The sequence below is a fragment of the Nerophis lumbriciformis genome, linkage group LG01 (assembly GCF_033978685.3).
Source record: "Nerophis lumbriciformis linkage group LG01, RoL_Nlum_v2.1, whole genome shotgun sequence".
In the NCBI taxonomy this organism is placed as follows: domain Eukaryota; kingdom Metazoa; phylum Chordata; class Actinopteri; order Syngnathiformes; family Syngnathidae; genus Nerophis; species Nerophis lumbriciformis.
In genome coordinates this window covers 52,881,221-52,899,860 of record NC_084548.2, presented here as the reverse complement: position 1 = coordinate 52,899,860, position 18,640 = coordinate 52,881,221, and the positions used below count along the sequence as shown (strand labels likewise).

The window sequence follows — 18,640 nt, the reverse complement described above, 5'->3', positions numbered from 1 at the left end:
CCTCATCACACTGTCACTTTGCATTTGCCTTCATCTCTGCCCTTCTTTCTCACTGCTTCCTCTGCTCTGTCGCTTTCTATTTCATCTCTTCCTTTTTGCACACGCCACCACCTCCCTGTGCCTTCTTGCCCGGGAAGGTAACCTTGCCTGAGCAGGTTAAGAGAAAAGGTAGATGCAAGGGAGGAGGTTAATCCTTTGGCAAGTCCACATAGTCACACAAAGTCAAAGGACACATAGAGGAGAGCGGCGGTGGACAACAATCGCAATAAACAGATGTGACAATCAAATAGCCCGGAGGGTGTGTGTGTGTGTGTGTAGATGATGGGGATTGTGGGAAAGGACTGCGAGAAACCGTGGTGGGAGGAGATAACATTCTCAGTCATGCACTTCCTCCCTGCATGATGACAAGTGTCTGCAGCAGCTCCCATTGGTCGTGGCTGCCACCAATCAGAGTGAAGGCATGCAAGGTGCCTGGAGGTTATACCCAACCCCAAAAACAAGAGACCCAGCCGTGGAAAAGAGAGTGTGTGTTTTTGCAGAGTTGTGTGCATTGGAAGCTTCTTCTCCCGACCCCCCTGGAGCACCTTACGAAAGGGAAGAAGTTGTTTGTCAGCTCTTTCAATGGAGATCACTGCAATCCCTCCTGGCTACTGAAGAAGAACAGAAGAAGAACTAGGCTGTGTAGACTCCACCTCTGATTGGTTACCTCACTTTAGGTTCCTCCTACTGACTCTCCTCTCTCTTGCTCCCTTTTGCAACTAAACCCCTCCATAGTGTATACCTGAACGACAGCTGCAGGAGCACTGGACCCCTCCTCCACACACACACACACACACACACACACACATACACACACGCACGTGCTCCTTCCCTCTCATTTTCTCATACACACACATGCACACACACATTTCTTTTCACCTGGAGAGTGCAGGCATGTGCAACAGCATTTGTCTCTCCCCACATCATCTGAGTTGACTCCTTCGGGATTGTTGAGGACAACTCTGAGGAGGGACGTTGGAGTTATTTGTGGAGGGCACCACTTCCCACACACAGCATGATTTTGGGTGAGTTTTTCAGTTTCCTTTTTTTTTTTTTTTATCACGCACGTAAGGTCAATCATGTTGTTGGACTAAATTTTAAGCTTGCCACCGGTCATTAGTAGGATCCTCTGCCTGGTGTTAATTCCACATCTGTCAACACGGAGCGGCAGGATAAACCCTTAAATCGTGGTGAGGGCTTGTAATGATCTCACTGGTGTGTCATTAACAGGGCAGGTGTGAGTGATGACAGTGACGGTCAAAGTGCTTAGAGCCCAATTGTATGATTATTATTGGGTGTTTTGGGTCACGTGACCGAGTTCACATGTCACGGAGGAGCTGGCGAAGCTCTGCTAACTTAACTGCATGAGCTGATTACATACACCAACGATTTAAAGGATTGCATCTTCTTCGCGTTGGGAGTCTGTCCAAACGGTTACAAGTTCTGGAATATTACTACACTGCAGTACCTCCATTTTACGAGGTTGATTGGTGCTTAACTCAAAACACATTACCTATTGAAATGAACTGAAATCAATTTAATTGGACAGCAGACCTTTAATGTTAAAGTTAAAACAATGATAGTCACACACACACTAGGTGTGGTGAAATTACACTCTGCATTTGACCCATACCCTTGTTCCGCCTCCTGGGAGGTGAGGGGAGCAGTGAGCAGCAGCGGTGGCCGCGCTCGGGAATCATTTTGGTGATTTAACCCCCAATTCCAACCTTTGATGCTGAGTGCCAAGCAGGGAGGTAATGGGTCCCATTTTGAAAGTCTCTGGTATGACTCAGCTGGGGTTTGATTATCATGTAACATGCCTTTAAAGAAAAAACGACTAACTTTTAAATGAGAAATATTGTATAAAAACAATACAATAGAATGCACGACTAACAACTACAGTAGTTTTATGAAGGACTTATCTATCGCCTTCGAGCTGCTTGGCGTCAAACACACTATCAGCAGCGTGTACATATTTTCATGTATAAATGTCGGCTGTTCCAATATTTTCTTAAGATTCTTGGCTTGCGTTATATACCATCAGATTGCTTCGCCAAGTTGGCGACACACTCGGTTATTTTTTTGAAGATTTCTTTATTTACAAACGTAATTCAATGAATTCTACCCACTTCTTTTTTTCAGCACTGTTCTCTCTAACTTTCTTTCTCACCATGCTTGGACAAACCAAGTTGTGTCCATCTCTAGCTATAAGCTAACATTACAGATGTTTTGGTCGGATTTTACAGGGTTCTCTGTAACATTTGCTACACCAACTAATGGTATGGATAACTCAAATTTTTGCTTGCAACTTAAACAATAACAATTAGTGGAGAGACAGTTCATATCTCAAAACACTCTTAAACTCATTTTTTTTTTAAATTTTGCCTACCATTCACAGTCCTTATGTGAGATAAGCACACATTGGTTTTTCTTTTTTCTATGCATTCTATGCAAATAAATGCGATCAAAAGTCAGCTAACAATGGAGGTAATGGGATTTGCTCTTTTTTTGCCTATAAAGCCCTAACAAACATCCAAAAACCTCCATCAATGTTTTATATACATGCTGTGAGTATATACTGTATCTAATGTAGTAATAGGAACATTCATAATAATGTGTATGTATATGTATAATATTTATGTATTTCGGTCATTCTAAGTAAACAGTAGCACATTAATTTCACACATTTCACACATCACAAAGTTCATTATTTTCTTCAACAACTACTGCTGATCACGGCAGACTTTCTGAGCGCCGACTACTACTTTGGGGAAAAATTATGATCCAGAACCATATGTTTTTGAGCCTGATTATACGGAGGATGATCTACAAATTTTAGAAGCTGAGTGATAAACAGATATTGCTAAATGCTAAACAAGAAATACAAACTGCTAACATAATAAAACAATCATTTACTGTACAATGTCTGCTCTCCCTGAGGGAGGGAAGAATTAATCATAATCCTGACGCAGGTAAAAAAAACCAGTTAAAGTCAAAGTTGACCAACTTCTCGGTTTATGGCAACAACCTTCTTCTATACAAGTGAGAGACATGATTTGTAATCTACAATTACCTTTTACCAGCTCAGAGGCCATGCAGCAACTCACTGGTTCAGTATGTCAGTAGCTGCTAGGGTAGTTACCTCGCTGTTGTCACGGCGTCGCTAAAAGTCATTTCTCGGTGTTAGCGCTTATAATAACAGAATTGCTAATACTTGACTAATATTCGGATCACGACATTAAAATGGAGCATTGTTGGCGGTTTTTGTATGTTTGTGGGAGAAATAGATGACTGTAATTAGCTAGATTGTTAGCCACCTTGTACTTGGTGTATATTATAAATTACAATGCATAAAAAAAGAAAGACATATGTGTTCTTGTCTTACATAGGGATTGTGAATGATGGGCAAAAAACAAAACAAAAGTGAAGTTCCACCTTAAGTCTGGTACTCTTTAGTTCAAGTAACAATTTAGTAATCATTTTTGCAATATTCAGGTATCTCATCTATAAATATGAAGTCCACAAAGAAATGATGGCTATTTAAATGAATGAATTGATAACACACAGACCACACACTTTCCGTGGAAAACACCGTAAGCAACTTTTCATCCCAGTTTTGTGCATACACAAGCTTTAAAGATGAGACGTGTTATCAAACATTCAATCAGATTCCTCTGATGTCCTCACTATTCTGCTCACAGCCATTGAGGGTCTTATTTACCTTGCAATTACAGTATATGATCTGATGCATTAACCTATATTGTTGTCCTCAATTCCTTCATTTCATGACATTTGGTCCTGGCAAAACTTCCGAATATGAAACGACTCTGATAAATTCACATTTTATTCAGCTGCCTGTGGCACAGTGTAGCAGTTAGTTTTTTTTAAGCAGTCCTGCTGTGTTCTGACTCAGCCAGCACTTTCTTATTTAGTATTCTGGTCTCATAGTGGCCATGTCAGAGAGAGGGATCCAGTGTGCTCTACATAGCTGGCTTGTGCGTTCACACAGAGGATGGGATCTTGCCACTGTAAGTCCAAATGACCGATCATGCATGCGCGCCTGTGTATATGTAAGCTAGAAAAGGACATGTTTATGCATTTAACTAGCGATGCAGTTAACCGCCCACATCTGCAAACATACTAATATGCATACGGCTGTGTCAGGGAGTCTGTGTGTATTAATTGTGTCGCTGCGTGCATTGCCGGAGACGCCACTTTGTGTTAACGCATGCCTAGACTGATTCAAGCTCTGCTCCTGTGCTCTCAGGGCAAGCGTGTTTTTCAAGCAGGCGCCTGTAATGATTATGCAGACAACATGTGGGCCTTAATGCAAGTTTTAGTTTTGTCTTGTTTGTATTTCTTGGGGAGTTTACACATTATTTTATATCCCCCCTCCCCTGTCTGAAGCTAGTTAAAGGTGACTATTTAACAATTAGACAATTAGACTTGGTCAGGTTGCAGCTGGGAGCAGCTCTTGCAAATGATATTTGTGTGATTAACGCTAAGCTGCAACAGTGACAACAACTCAATCTGCAGAGTGACGCCTATAGAAGCAAAATAAAAACACATGATGATGTCCAACTTTAGGGGGATTCATTTTTAGCTCACTGCCTGCACCTTTGTTAGGTTGTTTGACTCACACCAAATCAATCTCCTTTTTATCGCATTTAATGGTCTGTGGATTCTTCGACTATAGCACCTAATAAGCTGCCATTCAGATATGTATCTACCTTACGTTTCTTCTTGTACTGCATGATTTCCCCAGTCTGAAATTCTGCTGCGTTTACATGATGATGTGTGTCTGTTGAGCAATTTGACATTTGTGGCTTTCATCCTCTGAAAAGGCTAATGTCATTGCAATGACCTTTGCAATACTGACACGGCCTGATATGGACCTTCTATCATCATATTCAGTACATTGATACGGATCTGTAAATGTTGGACGGACATTTCTCTGACAAATGTGGAAAAACAACAATGTTCAGATGAAAATATGTGTGTAATGTAAATGTGTGTGCCGACTGTCTGCATGTGTGTCGCTACATCCTATGTTTACCTGCAAATATTGTGGTTGGACGTCAAGTTAAGACTAACATAGCTTTGTAAGGGCATAGTCCTGTGTGCAGGTGGATATAGTTGAGTGCTCTGATGGCGATGACAAATGCGGTAGTACCTCAACTTACGAGCTTAATTGGTTCTGTGATGGAGCTTTTAACTCAACACTTGTAGCTCAAATCATACTTGCCAACCTTGAGACCTCCGAATTCGGAAGAGGAGATGGGGAGGGTTGTTGGGGGGGCGTGGTTGCGGGGTTGAGGTGCAGGCAGCATACCTCTTCCCCTTCGAGCTGTCTTGGATGAAATAAAATTATTTTTTCCAATCATTTGGGAACTTGCAAGTGTATTTCTTTTTCTTACTCGTCATCGCCATGTCTCTTCTTCGTTCTTCTGCTTCGTCTCCTTCTTGTTGTGTGTGCAGTTGTGCACTGCGCTCCAAAAGCGTAGATGTTATTGTAGCCTCCCGGAAGAGTTAGTACTGCAAGGGATTCTGGGTAGTTGTTCTGTTGTGTTTATGTTGTGTTACGGTCCGGATGTTCTCCCAAAATGTGTTTGTCATTCTTGTTTGGTGTGAGTTCACAGTGTGGCGCATATTAGTCCATCCATCCATTTTCTACCGCTTATTCCCTTCGGGGTCGCGGGGGGCGCTGGAGCCTATCTCAGCTACAATCGGGCGGAAGGCGGGGTACACCCTGGACAAGTCGCCACCTCATCGCAGGGCCAACACAGATAGACAGACAACATTCACTTACACTCATTTAGTGTTGCCAATCAACCTATCCCCAGGTGCATGTCTTTGGAGGTGGGAGGAAGCCGGAGTACCCGGAGGGAACCCACGCAGTCACGGGGAGAACATGCAAACTCCACACAGAAAGATCCCGAGGCCGGGATTGAACTCACGACTACTCAGGACCTTCGTATTGTGAGGCAGACGCACTAACCCCTCTGCCAACGTGCTGCCCATATTAGTAACAGTGTTAAAGTTGTTTATACGGCCACCCTCAGTGTGACCTGTATGGCTGTTGAGCAAGTATGCCTTGCATTCACTTGTGTGTGTGTGTGTGTGTGCTTGAAATTAGCGTTATCATTAAACCAGTTAAAAGATCATACAACATGTCAGTAAAGACCATTGTTAAACCCGTCCAACGCTACATTGTTATGTGACTGTGCCGGCACGCTGTTTAAATGGAGGAAAAGTGGACGCCTGGACAGCATGCGTGCATGTATTAAGGTATTGAAGGTTTCAGGTGAGAGAGGACGCTAAAGGCAGTGCCTTTAAGGCACGCCCCCAATATTGTTGTCCGGGTGGAAATCGGGAGAAATTCGGGAGAATGGTTGCCCCGGGAGATTTTCGGGAGGTACACTGAAATTCAGGAGTCTCCCGGGAAAATCGTGAGGGTTGGCAAGTATGCCTCAAATCAACATCTCCCACTGAAATGGAACAGAAATCAATTAAATTGCTGCTTGCCCTCCACCTCCAAAACAGCGCAATTTTAACATGTAACATTCTTTTGTTTAAAAGAAAAAAACAAACTTTTAGATATGTTACACGGCTCGAAAGATGGGCCAACTCTTTTGTTGTCCGACACATTTGTTTTTCGGGATCAAACTGCAAAACAATTAAAACAGCTTGATGCCTCTGCTTTTCTCATATCACGTACTGACAGGACTTGGAGTTAGAAAATTTTACAAATATTCCAAAAAATATATAAAAACACTTTTTTTTTTACTGTTTTTAATCTACCTTTAAATCATGTTTTTAATCACCGTTTGATAATCTATGGATTGTATTTATCTCTTATCTCATTTTACCGTTACTTGTACTCAACCTTACTGTCCTTTGTGCGACTGTACATCTACTGCCTTAGCACACAATAACTCTAGTTCAGCGTTGACACATATATAATGTGCTTATGATCAATACAACACTCAACACTCGTTTGGCATGTCCTTGTAACATAAATGGCATTTAACACCCTATTTTCAAGTATCTCTGAGGATTTATGTCGTGAACTTACTCTTAAAATAAAGTTAACTGTATTTTGCTTCGTCACCGTGGTTACCGTTGGACCAACGTCCGCCATCTTAGCCTGAATGTGACTCGTTTTTAACTCATAAACTTAACAAAACAGACCTTAGCTTTAACGTTGCTTACTCTAAAAGGTACAGAAGAAACTCTACTACTGCGTGTGTGGGTTATATGCGAACCAGCTTACCTGCAAAACAATTAAAACAGCGTTACAACCGGAGCTTGATGCCTCAGCTTTTCTCATATCACGTACTAACAGGACTTCTTCTACAGCACCAGCTACTGATACCAAAGGCACCAAGCGCCCTCTGGTGGTGTAACTAAATATTGCATGCTGCATAGAAAAACATGGTAAACCTTGACATCACAAAAAAAGGAGCCTATAAACAGTATTTAAATCGAGTTTTCTGACCTTAAAGAGTTTTTAAATCACTTAGTGCCACGTATTAATAAAAAAAACAATAATACAATAGAATGTACTACTAACAACTATGGTAGTTTTATAAAGTAATGTTATAATATTTTACAGCGTTTACCTTGGAAAGTGGGCTTCTACAGTCTCTCATTTCAGCTGCTTCGCCGTCAAACACACTAGCAGCAGCTTTTTCATATTTTCTTTGATAAATATCCACCAATTAGGCATTAGACCCATTCTGCTATCTTTGTTGGCCCTGCGATGAGGTGGCGATTTGTCCAGGATGTACCCCGCCTACCGCCCAAATACAGCTGAGATAGGCTCCAGCACCCCCCACGACCCCGAAGGGAATAAGCGGTAGAAAATGGATGGATGGATGGATGGCATAGAAAAACATAGTAAACCTTGACATCACAAAAAAATGAGCCTATAAACAGTATTTAAATCGAGTTTTCTGACCTTAAAGAGTTTTTAAATCACTTAGTGCCACATATAAAACGTATTATTAAAAAAACAATAATACAATAGAATGTACTACTAACAACTATGGTAGTTTTAGAAAGTAATGTTATAATATTTTACAGCGTTTACCTTGGAAAGTGGGCTTCTACAGTCTCTCATTTCAGCTGCTTCGCCGTCAAACACACTAGCAGCAGCTTTTTCATATTTTCTTTGATAAATATCCACCAATTAGGCATTAGACCCATTCTGCTATCTGTGTTGGCCCTGCGATGAGGTGGCGACTTGTCCAGGGTGTACCCCGCCTACTGCCCGAATGCAGCTGAGATAGGCTCCAGCACCCCCCGCGACCCCAAACGGGACAAGCGGTAGAAAAATGTATGTATGTATGTATTGCTTCGCCAAATCCATGACACACTGTCATGTTTTTGACAATTCATTCATTCTACACACTCACTTTCTTCCTTTCCATCATTGGAAAACAAAGTTATATTGATCTCTAGCTCCAAGCTATTTCTTGCCAGTAAGACCAGATGTTTATTCAGTGGATTTTGCGGGGTTCACTGAGACTAATGGCGGAAATGCTTGTAACCCCAAATTTTGCTTGCAATTTAAAGTGTAACAAGTCCAGGTACACTAACTAACATTGACCTCGCTTCATGTTCCCATGCTACTACTCTAAGGGCCTGATTTGCGTGTACTAAAACACGTGCAAACTTGATACCACATGCAAAGCTGATCTACTAAATGCGTGCAAAGTGGATTGCGTCTTTTAAGTGAGCAGAAAAAGGTGTGCAATCGATTTTGCATCTCTGTCTTTATTAATATGCAAAATATGTGCTGATCATCAAAACAGCCACAATACTGTGAGAAGAAAATGCAAATATAATTATTTAGCACGCGCAATTTTGTCAATTGGCTTTTATTGTCATTGCACATTAAAAACAATGAAAGTGTGGTTTATCAACACTCATCACGGTTTTGCAAGCACTATTTTGTTATTTAGCACGTGTCAGAAGGACGTGCAAACTGACAGTTCCACACACGGCTGAATGATCAGTGCGTCTGCTGCACAGCCAGGCAATGGACAGATGAAAATCCTCCGTCCTACATGTGTGTGTCAACATTTTGGACGGTCAGAAATAGAAAATATTTGACAAATCGTCTATTTAGTGATTTCCTTATATAACTTTATTGCTGCTGGATGGTTTAAGGGGCTGATTAAAACAAATTCAATTAATGCGTTTTGGTGCCTGCTGGCTTTTTTTTTTTTAATGTCGTTTGTTTTTTTTAATTTAGGAACTATTTTATTATAATATACCTCCCACATAAAAAGACGTCTTTCATTGTGCTTTTTTTTTTTTTTTTTTTTTTTTTTTTAGCATTTTAGTGCAGCCTCGTGCCCAGAATTAAGTGCCAGCGTGCATATGTTTGTGTTGTCTAAATTTTGATTCATAAAAAGTGTTAGCGATTATAGATGTGGGCTGCTGTTTCAACACATCGCACACAGGTTGGAGCATGATAACATGAATGTGCAGAAAATAATTGTCTCCGTGGTCCATCCATCCATCCATCCATTTTCTACCGCTTATTCCCTTCGGGGTCGCGGGGGGCGCTGGAGCCTATCTCAGCTACACCCTGGACAAGTCGCCACCTCATCGCAGGGCCAGACAGATAACATTCACACTCACATTCACACACTAGGGCCAATTTAGTGTTGCCAATCAACCTATCCCCAGGTGCATGTCTTTGGAGGTGGGAGGAAGCCGGAGTACCCGGAGGGAACCCACGCAGTCACGGGGAGAACATGCAAACTCCACACAGAAAGATCCCGAGGCCGGGATTGAACTCACGACTACTCAGGACCTTCGTATTGTGAGGCAGATGCACTAACCCCTCTTCCACCGTGCTGCCTGTCTCCGTGGTATGCATGCAAAATCCTCATTTAAATAAGGCCCTCTGCAACACTTTTCAATTGCACAGTGTTAGTAGATCTACAACACACCCGCTCATAGCACATATTATTTAAATTTTTGCTCATGCTGTCCGGTGCATTGTATTTTTAGATCTTCGTAAATCAGGCCCATTGTATGTTAAATAAATAAGATGACATGGCACCATACATGCATGGGAGGTGATCCGTGAGTGCTTCGGGGCCTGAGCACCCACGTGGGACTGATGGCAACTTTCAATCTTTAAAATTATTTAAGAAAAATCAATCTTGCTGTTGTTAATTTTGTGACGGTTTATTCCTTTTTACTTAATTAAAAAGTCACAAATCATATAGTCTTTAATTATATAATCCTAATCAAGATTTCATTGTACCCGATATTGAACTAATGACACATTTATCTTGACATTGAACACTTATTAATGAAGTGCATACTTACTCAACAGCCATACATGTCACACTAAGGGTGGCAGTATGGACAACGTTAACACTGTCATAAAGATGTGTCATATAGTGAAACCACACTAAACAACAACGACAAACACATTTTGGAAGAATATTTCCACCTTAACACAACATAAACACTACAGAATAAATTCCCAGAATTCCTGGATTGTAAATAATGTAAATAATTCAAATGTATATACTCTGATGATGATTAACTTGTGTGATGACTGTATTATGCTGGTAGTATATATTTATACCATGAATTGATTAACGTGGACCCCGACTTAAACAAGTTGAAAAACTTATTCGGGTGTTGCCATTTAGTGGTCAATTGTATGGAATATGTATTGTACTGTGCAATCTACTAATAAAAGTCTCAATCAATCAATCAACCCTGCTGCACCAACTCTTCCGGGACGCTACAATATAAACAAACGCCATTGGCGGATCTACACCTAACATCCACTGTAATGATACCACGTACGATAGCGTATCTAGTCGATTACATCGATATTTTTTAACATCACAAAATCTTCTTTAGTTTAAAAAAAAAAGTATATTATGTTTATAAACTCAGAAAAAATATGTCCCTGGACACATGAGGACTTTGAATATGACAAATGTACGATTCTGTAACTACCGTATTTTTTGGCGTATAAGCCTCACCGGAGTATAAGTCGCACCTGCCGAAAATGCATAATAAAGAAGGAAAAACAACACTGGAGTATAAGTCACACTTTTTGGGGAAATTTATTTGATAAAACCCAACACCAAGAATAGACATTTGAAAGGCAATTTAAAATAAACAAAGAATAGTGAACAACAGGCTGAATAAGTGTACGTTATATGACGCATAAATAACCAACTGAGAACGTGCCTGGTATGTTAACGTAACATATTATGGTAAGAGTCATTCAAATAACTATAACATATAGAACATGCTATACGTTTACCAAACAATCTGTCACTCCTAATCGCTAAATCCGATGAAATCTTATACGTCTAGTCTCTTATGTGAATGAGCTAAATAATATTATTTGATATTTTAGGGTAATGTGTTAATAATTTCACACATAAGTCGCTCCTGAGTATAAGTCGCACCCCCGGCCAAACTATGAAAAAAAACTGCGACTTATAGTCCGAAAAATACGGTACTTGATATTGGATTGATACCCAAATTTGTGGTATCATCCAAAACTAATGTAAAGTATCAAACAACAGAAGAATAAGTGATTATTACATTTTAACAGAAGTGTAGATAGAACATGTTAAAGGGGAACATTATCACAATTTCAGAAGGGTTAAAACCATTAAAAAGCAGTTCCCAGTGGCTTATTTTATTTTTCGAAGTTTTTTTCAAAATTTTACCCATCACGCAATATCCCTAAAAAATGCTTCAAAGTGCCTGATTTTAACCATCGTTATATACACCCGTCCGTTTTCCTGTGACGTCACACAGTGATGCCAATACAAACAAACATGGCGCATAGAACAGCAAGGTAATAGCGACATTAGCTCAGATTCAGACTCGGATTTCAGCGGCTTAAGCGATTCAACAGATTACGCATGTATTGAAACGGATGGTTGTAGTGTGGAGGCAGGTAGCGAAAACGAAATTGAAGAAGAAACTGAAGCTATTGAGCCATATCGGTTTGAACCGTATGCAAGCGAAACCGACGAAAACGACACGACAGCCAGCGACATGGGAGAAAGCGAGGACGAATTCGGCTATCGCCTTCTAACCAACGATTGGTATGTGTTTGTTTGGCATTAAAGGAAACTAACAACGATGAACTAGGTTTACAGCATATGAAATACATTTGGCAACAACATGCACTTTGAGAGTGCAGACAGCCCAGTTTTCATCAATTAATACATTCTGTAGACATACCCTCATCCGCTCTCTTTTCCTGAAAGCTGATCTGTCCAGTCCAGTTGGAAATGCATCTGCTTTGAGTGTCGCAGGATATCCACACATTCTTGCCATCTCTGCCGTAGCATAGCTTTCGTCGGTAAAGTGTGCGGAACAAACGTCCAATTTCTTGCCACTTTCGCATCTTTGGGCCACTGGTGCAACTTGAATCCGTCCCTGTTCGTGTTGTTACACCCTCCGACAACACACCGACGAGGCATGATGTCTCCAAGGTACGGAAAACAGTCGAAAAAACGGAAAATAACAGAGCTGATTTGACTCGGTGTTTTTAATGTGTTTGAGAAATTGGAGGGTTGCTTCCCGATGTGACGTCACGTTGTGACATCATCGCTCCGAGAGCGAATAATAGAAAGGCGTTTAATTCGCCAAAATTCACCCATTTAGAGTTCGGAAATCGGTTAAAAAAATATATGGTCTTTTTTCTGCAACATCAAGGTATATATTGATGCTTACATAGGTCTGGTGATAATGTTCCCCTTTAAGCAAATATCAACAGTAAATGAACAAGTAGATTAATAATTCATTTTCTACTGCTTGTCCTTAATAATTTTGACAAAATAATAGAATGTAAAATGAAACAATATGTTACTGCTTATGTCAGCAGGTTAATTAGGAGCCTTTTTTTGTTTACTTACTATTACGCTGGGGACGGCGTGGCAAAGTTGGGAGAGCGGCCATGCCAGCAATCTGAGGGTTACTGGTTCAATCCCCATCTTCTACCATCCTAGTCACGTCCGTTGTGTCCTTGAGCAAGACACTTCACCCTTGCTCCTGATGGGTCCTGGTTTAGTGCCTTGCATGGCAGCTCCCTCCATCAGTATGTGAATGTGTGTGTGAATGGGTGAATGTGGAAATAGTGTCAAAGCGCTTTGAGTTCCTTAAAAAGGTAGAAAAGCGCTATACAAGTACAACCATTTACTAAAAGACAAGTTGTCTTGTATGTTCACTATTTTATATAAGGACTAAATTGCAATAATATATATTTTGTTCAAATAAAGCCAATAATGACATTTTTTGTGGGCCCCTTTATTTAGAAAAGCACCAAAATACTTTTGCTACCGGTACCAAAATATTGGTACACTAATACACACACACACCGAGCACCCACTGGCAGAAATGTAGATCGGCACCTATGCATACATGTACTGTATCTTCTCTAGTGAGTATGGCCAAAATGCATGACATCAATGCTTCTGTCTGCAGCCAAATGCTTAGAGGGAACTCCTTATCCTTTTTAGACAGGACATACTGTATCGCTACTACTCTGACCCCAACACTGTGCATGATGGCTGTTTGACAAGCAGGAAACATTCCTGCCCCACGTTCTGCTTTGTTAACTTCATCTGAACATTTTTTTTATGAGTGTTGTAGCCTGAGTCACCCCCTATTCATTTTTGGATGTTGTATGTTACATCAGGCTGCCCTTCTGAGTCACAGCTCACCTCCTTAGCTCAGGGCCATGCAGGCTGTCTGTCTCTTTGTCTTTGTATTTGTGTGCGCACTCCGGGCCTCATCTATCTTCATAAAACCTCACTCTATTTGACCTGTCTGCATAGCTAACGCTCATTCTATTCACTCACCCACTTCCCCGTCCACACTCACCTGGCTTCTGGAGGTCATCTCCAAGTGACACAGGAGTAAATATGTTCTTTGAGCAGATCAGCCCTTCTTTCCCATTTTCTCCATGGCTGCCCCGCTCTCTGGGTTTATGTCAAAGTGACACAGTAATTAAAAAGCCTTAGAGCAGGGATGTCCAAACTTTTTTACTTGGGGCCGCATTGGGCTAAAATTAAAAAAAGAAAGTAAGATATATAGCCTATACATATACAGTCGCGATCAAATGTTTACATACACTTGTAAAGAACATAACAGCTCAATTTTTGTTTCATCTGACATCACATGGACAAAGGTAAGACCTTCTGGAGGAAAGTTCTGTGGTCAGATGAAACAAAAATTGAGCTATTTGGCCACAATACCCAGCATTATGTTTGGAGGAGAAAAGGTGAGGCCTTTAATCCCAGGAACACCAAGCCTACAGTCAAGCATGGTGGTGGTAGTATTATGCTCTGGGCCTGTTTTGCTGCCAATGGAACTGGTGCTTTACAGAGAGTAAATGGGACAATGAAAAAGGAGGATTACCTCTAAATTCTTCAGGACAACCTAAAGTCATCAGCCCGAAGGTTGGGTCTTGGGCACAGTTGGGTGTGCAAACATGTCACAAGTGGTAAAGGAATGGCTAAATCAGACTAGAATTAAGGTTTAAGAAGGGCCTTCCCAAAGTCCTGACTTAAACGTGTGGACAATGCTGAAGAAACAAGTCCATGTCAGAAAACCAACAAATTAAGCTGAACTGCACCAATTTTGTCAAGAGGAGTGGTCAAAAATTCAACCAGAAGCTTGCCAGAAGCTTGTGGATGGCTACCAAAAGCGCCTTATTGTTGTATGTATACTTTTGACCCAGCAGATTTGGTCACATTTTCAGTAGACCCATAATAAATTCATAAAAGAACCAAACTTCATGAATGATTTTTGTGACCAACAAGTATGTGCTCCAATCACTCTATCACAAAAAAAATAAGAGTTGTAGAAATTATTGGAAACTCAAGACAGCCATGACATTATGTTCTTTACAAGTGTATGTAAACTTTTGATCGCGACTGTATATGTGTACATATTATATTACAGGGGAAGAAGACGGCACAGACAGGAGGGACGTTGTTTAACTCTATGTTTATTTATGTATATATGTAATATACATATTAATAAGAAAATAATACTAATAAACAAGGGAATGGAGTGTGACAAATCCAAAAGTGTATGTTGTCCTGGTCTCTGACAGAGGCTACTGCAGTGAAACCATCACAGCAGAGGAACAACGACAAGTACCTCCCTCAGCTTTGCAGCACTTTACACAGCAATGCACACAACATGGACGCACTCACAGACACAATGCTCACCACCAGGCCAATTACATGCCTATTCATTGAGTTTTGCACAGTCCATTGACACCCTACTAGACACAAGAAGATGGTGCTATGGTGTCTTCTTGCCCTAAGTGTCTCTCCTGAATTAAGATTGAATAGAAGAGGCCAATTGCCTCATTTTCATCACACACACACTCTTGGCACTCCCCAGTCAGTCAGGGGTCATATCAATCTTGCATTCTCGGTCACTCAAATGATACATACCTCATTTTGATTATGAAAGTAAGCCTCCCCCGTCACACAGAGGGGCCATTTGAAGGTAAAATGGGTCAAGTGCAATGCAATATATCAGCACACACACACACACACACACACACACACACACACACACACACACACACACACACACTAGCTTAATAAGTTTGCGATGGCCTCACAAAAGGTTGCCAATATAGTGACAAAGAGGCAAAATCTGATGATAACCATAAAACAAACAATTCAACTTATTTTGATGTAGAACATACAGTATAGCGCGGCCAAGGGGTTAAAAAATATCATTAATGAAAAAACACCGAAACCCGCAAAATTACCTCTGTTTGAAGGCACACAGTAATCCTACCTCAACATGTTCAAACTGCGTCCGCCACACATCATTAAAGTTAACCTTGATTTTAGATTGTTTGTTAAGGTTACTATACTGTACATGCTTAGACTTATTTTTATGTTTAAAAACATCAGTATTTAAACAGCAAAAAAAAGAAAAAGAAAGAAAAGGTGGTGAAAAAAGTCAAGTTCAAGAAAAAAACAATACCAAGTGAACAGTTTTAGACCAAAAGTAATGTGAAAAAAACTAACTTAATTTAATCAATAGGATGACTGTTTTTTAAGGGGAAACACAATTTTTTCTGTCTTTTGTTTTTTAACATGTTTTTTTAGCTTTGTCGCAGTCTGTCAATGATATCATATATTGGTCCAATATCAAATTATATCGCATGCATCTTGCATCTAAAATCTCTCATATAAGGTGCGATACAAGTAGTCCTACAGAGCTTTAAATTGCTCTAATAAACACATGAGTTTGGTCTTTTCTTGTATTTTAGGTAAGTCATTTGCAAAAGGTAAACATGGAAGCCAATAGGCTACTACAGTAGGAGCTTGCAGCTACACAAAAGCTAAGCACACAAAAGCGCTCGAGCTAGACATACGTAATAAGTAACTTTCACTGAACAAAATTGCATCGGCCAATACTCAAGGCTTAAATATTGGCATCACATTGGACATGAAAAAGTTGTATCGGGAAACTCCCAAATGTTTTTCTCAATGTGTATATTGTTTATTTTGTGTTGCACTAATGCTCCATTGCATTTTACACAGTTAATGTTAATGTGTCTTGAAAGATGTCCTTACAGTTAGTAAGGGAGTTAGGTACAGGCAGAGCCGGCCCAAGGCATAAGCGTACTAAGCGCTTGCTTAGGGCCCCGCGGCCACCAGGGGGCCCCCAAAAGCAATTAACAAAAAATTATTATTTTTTATTTTTTGCATGTACGAGTCTGACTGATGATTTCTAAATGATCAAATATATATTATTGTACAAAAACACAATTTTAGGTCAACATTTTTGCACATTGCTGTTTCAGGTTTTTGTTACCAAAAATAATAAAGTGAATCAGAATCAGCTTTATTGTCCAGTTATGTTTAACACATGTGGAATTTAACTTCAGTAGACTGCGCTCTCTTTGTACAAAGTAAACATTAAATATGAACAATTAACTAAAAATATAAACTAGTAATTAAAGACTAATATGTACAAGACTGATGAGACAAGATGACACTTTCACTGTAAATACAAAGCTTTATCACTTGGACTGTTCAACCCCAGGCCACTCTTGTAGCTGAATGTTTTCTACATTTTAAGATTAGGAACCATATGTGGCACTCTGGACATCATTCGTTCATTCATTGGTATTATTTATGTTCTTAACTGGGCCACCCCCATATCTTTATAAATGACATGTCATCTGTAAAGACATGCCAGGCTGACAATAGGATAATGTAAACAACACTGCCAGAGCCGCAATGAGTTTATAGTAGGTGTGTGAATGATCAACAATCAATATTATTGGCAGAAATAGAGGGCCCCAAAATCAAATTTTGCTTAGGGCCCCATGGAGGCTTGGGCCGGCACTGGGTATAGGCAACATATTCACATTTCAAAGAAAACAATTTATCGCAATTTGTAGACCTTCTTCCATCATCAAGAATTGTGATTGACTTTAGAGGTTTTAAGATGTTTTAGTACAAGATAAAAATTGGTCATCAGCATATTTCATTGCAGAATTCCCAAATGTCGTCTGCACTAAATTGTCCTAATGATATCTTGGATATGCAAAGAAGCCCAAAGGGACAAACTGTGCCTCGCATACCAAATATCTGACTCATTAAAGGCGCTGTTTGCAATATTTATGCGGCTGCCTAGAGGGCGCTAACAGTAGTTTTAATGCAACATACTTTTACTTTTACTTGAGTATATTTATAGAGAAGAAACGCTACTTTTACTCCGCTCCATTTATCTACATTCAGCTCGGTACTCGCTACTGATTTTTATCGATCTGTTAATGCACGCTTTGTTTGTTTTGGTTTGTCAGACAGACCTTCAAAGTAGGATCTATGGTATGCCTGCGTTTCACCAATCAAATACAGTCACTGGTGATGTTTGACTCCGTTTCACCAATCAAACAGAGCCAGGCGGTCACATGATTAACAAGCTTAAGCTTACATGAACTCAACAAAGCACATTGCGGTAAGTAACGTTAGTAGATTTTTTTGGCTGTCACCGTAGGCCAGTGTTTTTCAACCTTTTTTGAGCGAAGGCACATTTTTTGCATTGAAAAAATCCGGAGGCACACCACCAGCACAAATCGTTAAACGAAACTCAGTTGACAGTAAAAAGTCTTTGTCGCAACTGTCGGATATGAATTCAAACCATAACCATAACCAACCATGCATCACTATAGCACTTGTCTCAAAGTAGGTCTACTGTCACGACCTGTCACATCGCGCCGTGACTTATTTTGAGTTTTTCGGTGTTTTCCCGTGTGTAGTGTTTTAGTTCTTGTCTTGCGCTCCTATTTTGGTGTTGATTGTCATGTCATGTACGGATGTACTTTGTGGACGCTGTCTGCTCCACATGCTGTAAGTTTTTGCTGTCGTCCAGCATTCTGTTTTTGTTAACTTTGTAGCCAGTTTTAGTTTCGCTCTGCATAGCTTTCCCTAAGCTTCAATGCCTTTCCTTAGGGGCACTCACCTTTTGTTTATTTTTGGTTTAAGCATTAGATACCTTTTTACCTGCACGCTGCTTCCCGTTGTTTCCGACATCTACAAAGCAA

The 18,640-nt window shown here is 40.3% G+C and overlaps 1 protein-coding gene across 4 annotated transcripts in view; it reads left to right on the top strand.

Moving 5' to 3' along the window:
- Positions 1-415: 415 nt before the first annotated feature.
- znf385a (zinc finger protein 385A) overlaps positions 416-18,640 on the top strand; it is a 176,963-nt gene continuing 158,738 nt past the window's right edge. For 2 of the 4 annotated variants that reach the window (XM_061986460.2, XM_061986413.2), the window contains exon 1: positions 3,987-4,067. In XM_061986460.2, coding sequence (XP_061842444.1) covers positions 4,052-4,067 — 16 coding nt within the window. In that variant the 5' untranslated portion in view covers positions 3,987-4,051. Of the gene's footprint in view, positions 1,065-3,986; positions 4,068-18,640 lie in introns of those variants that run through there. The other 2 variants (XM_061986477.2, XM_061986421.2) reach the window with 2 other exon arrangements.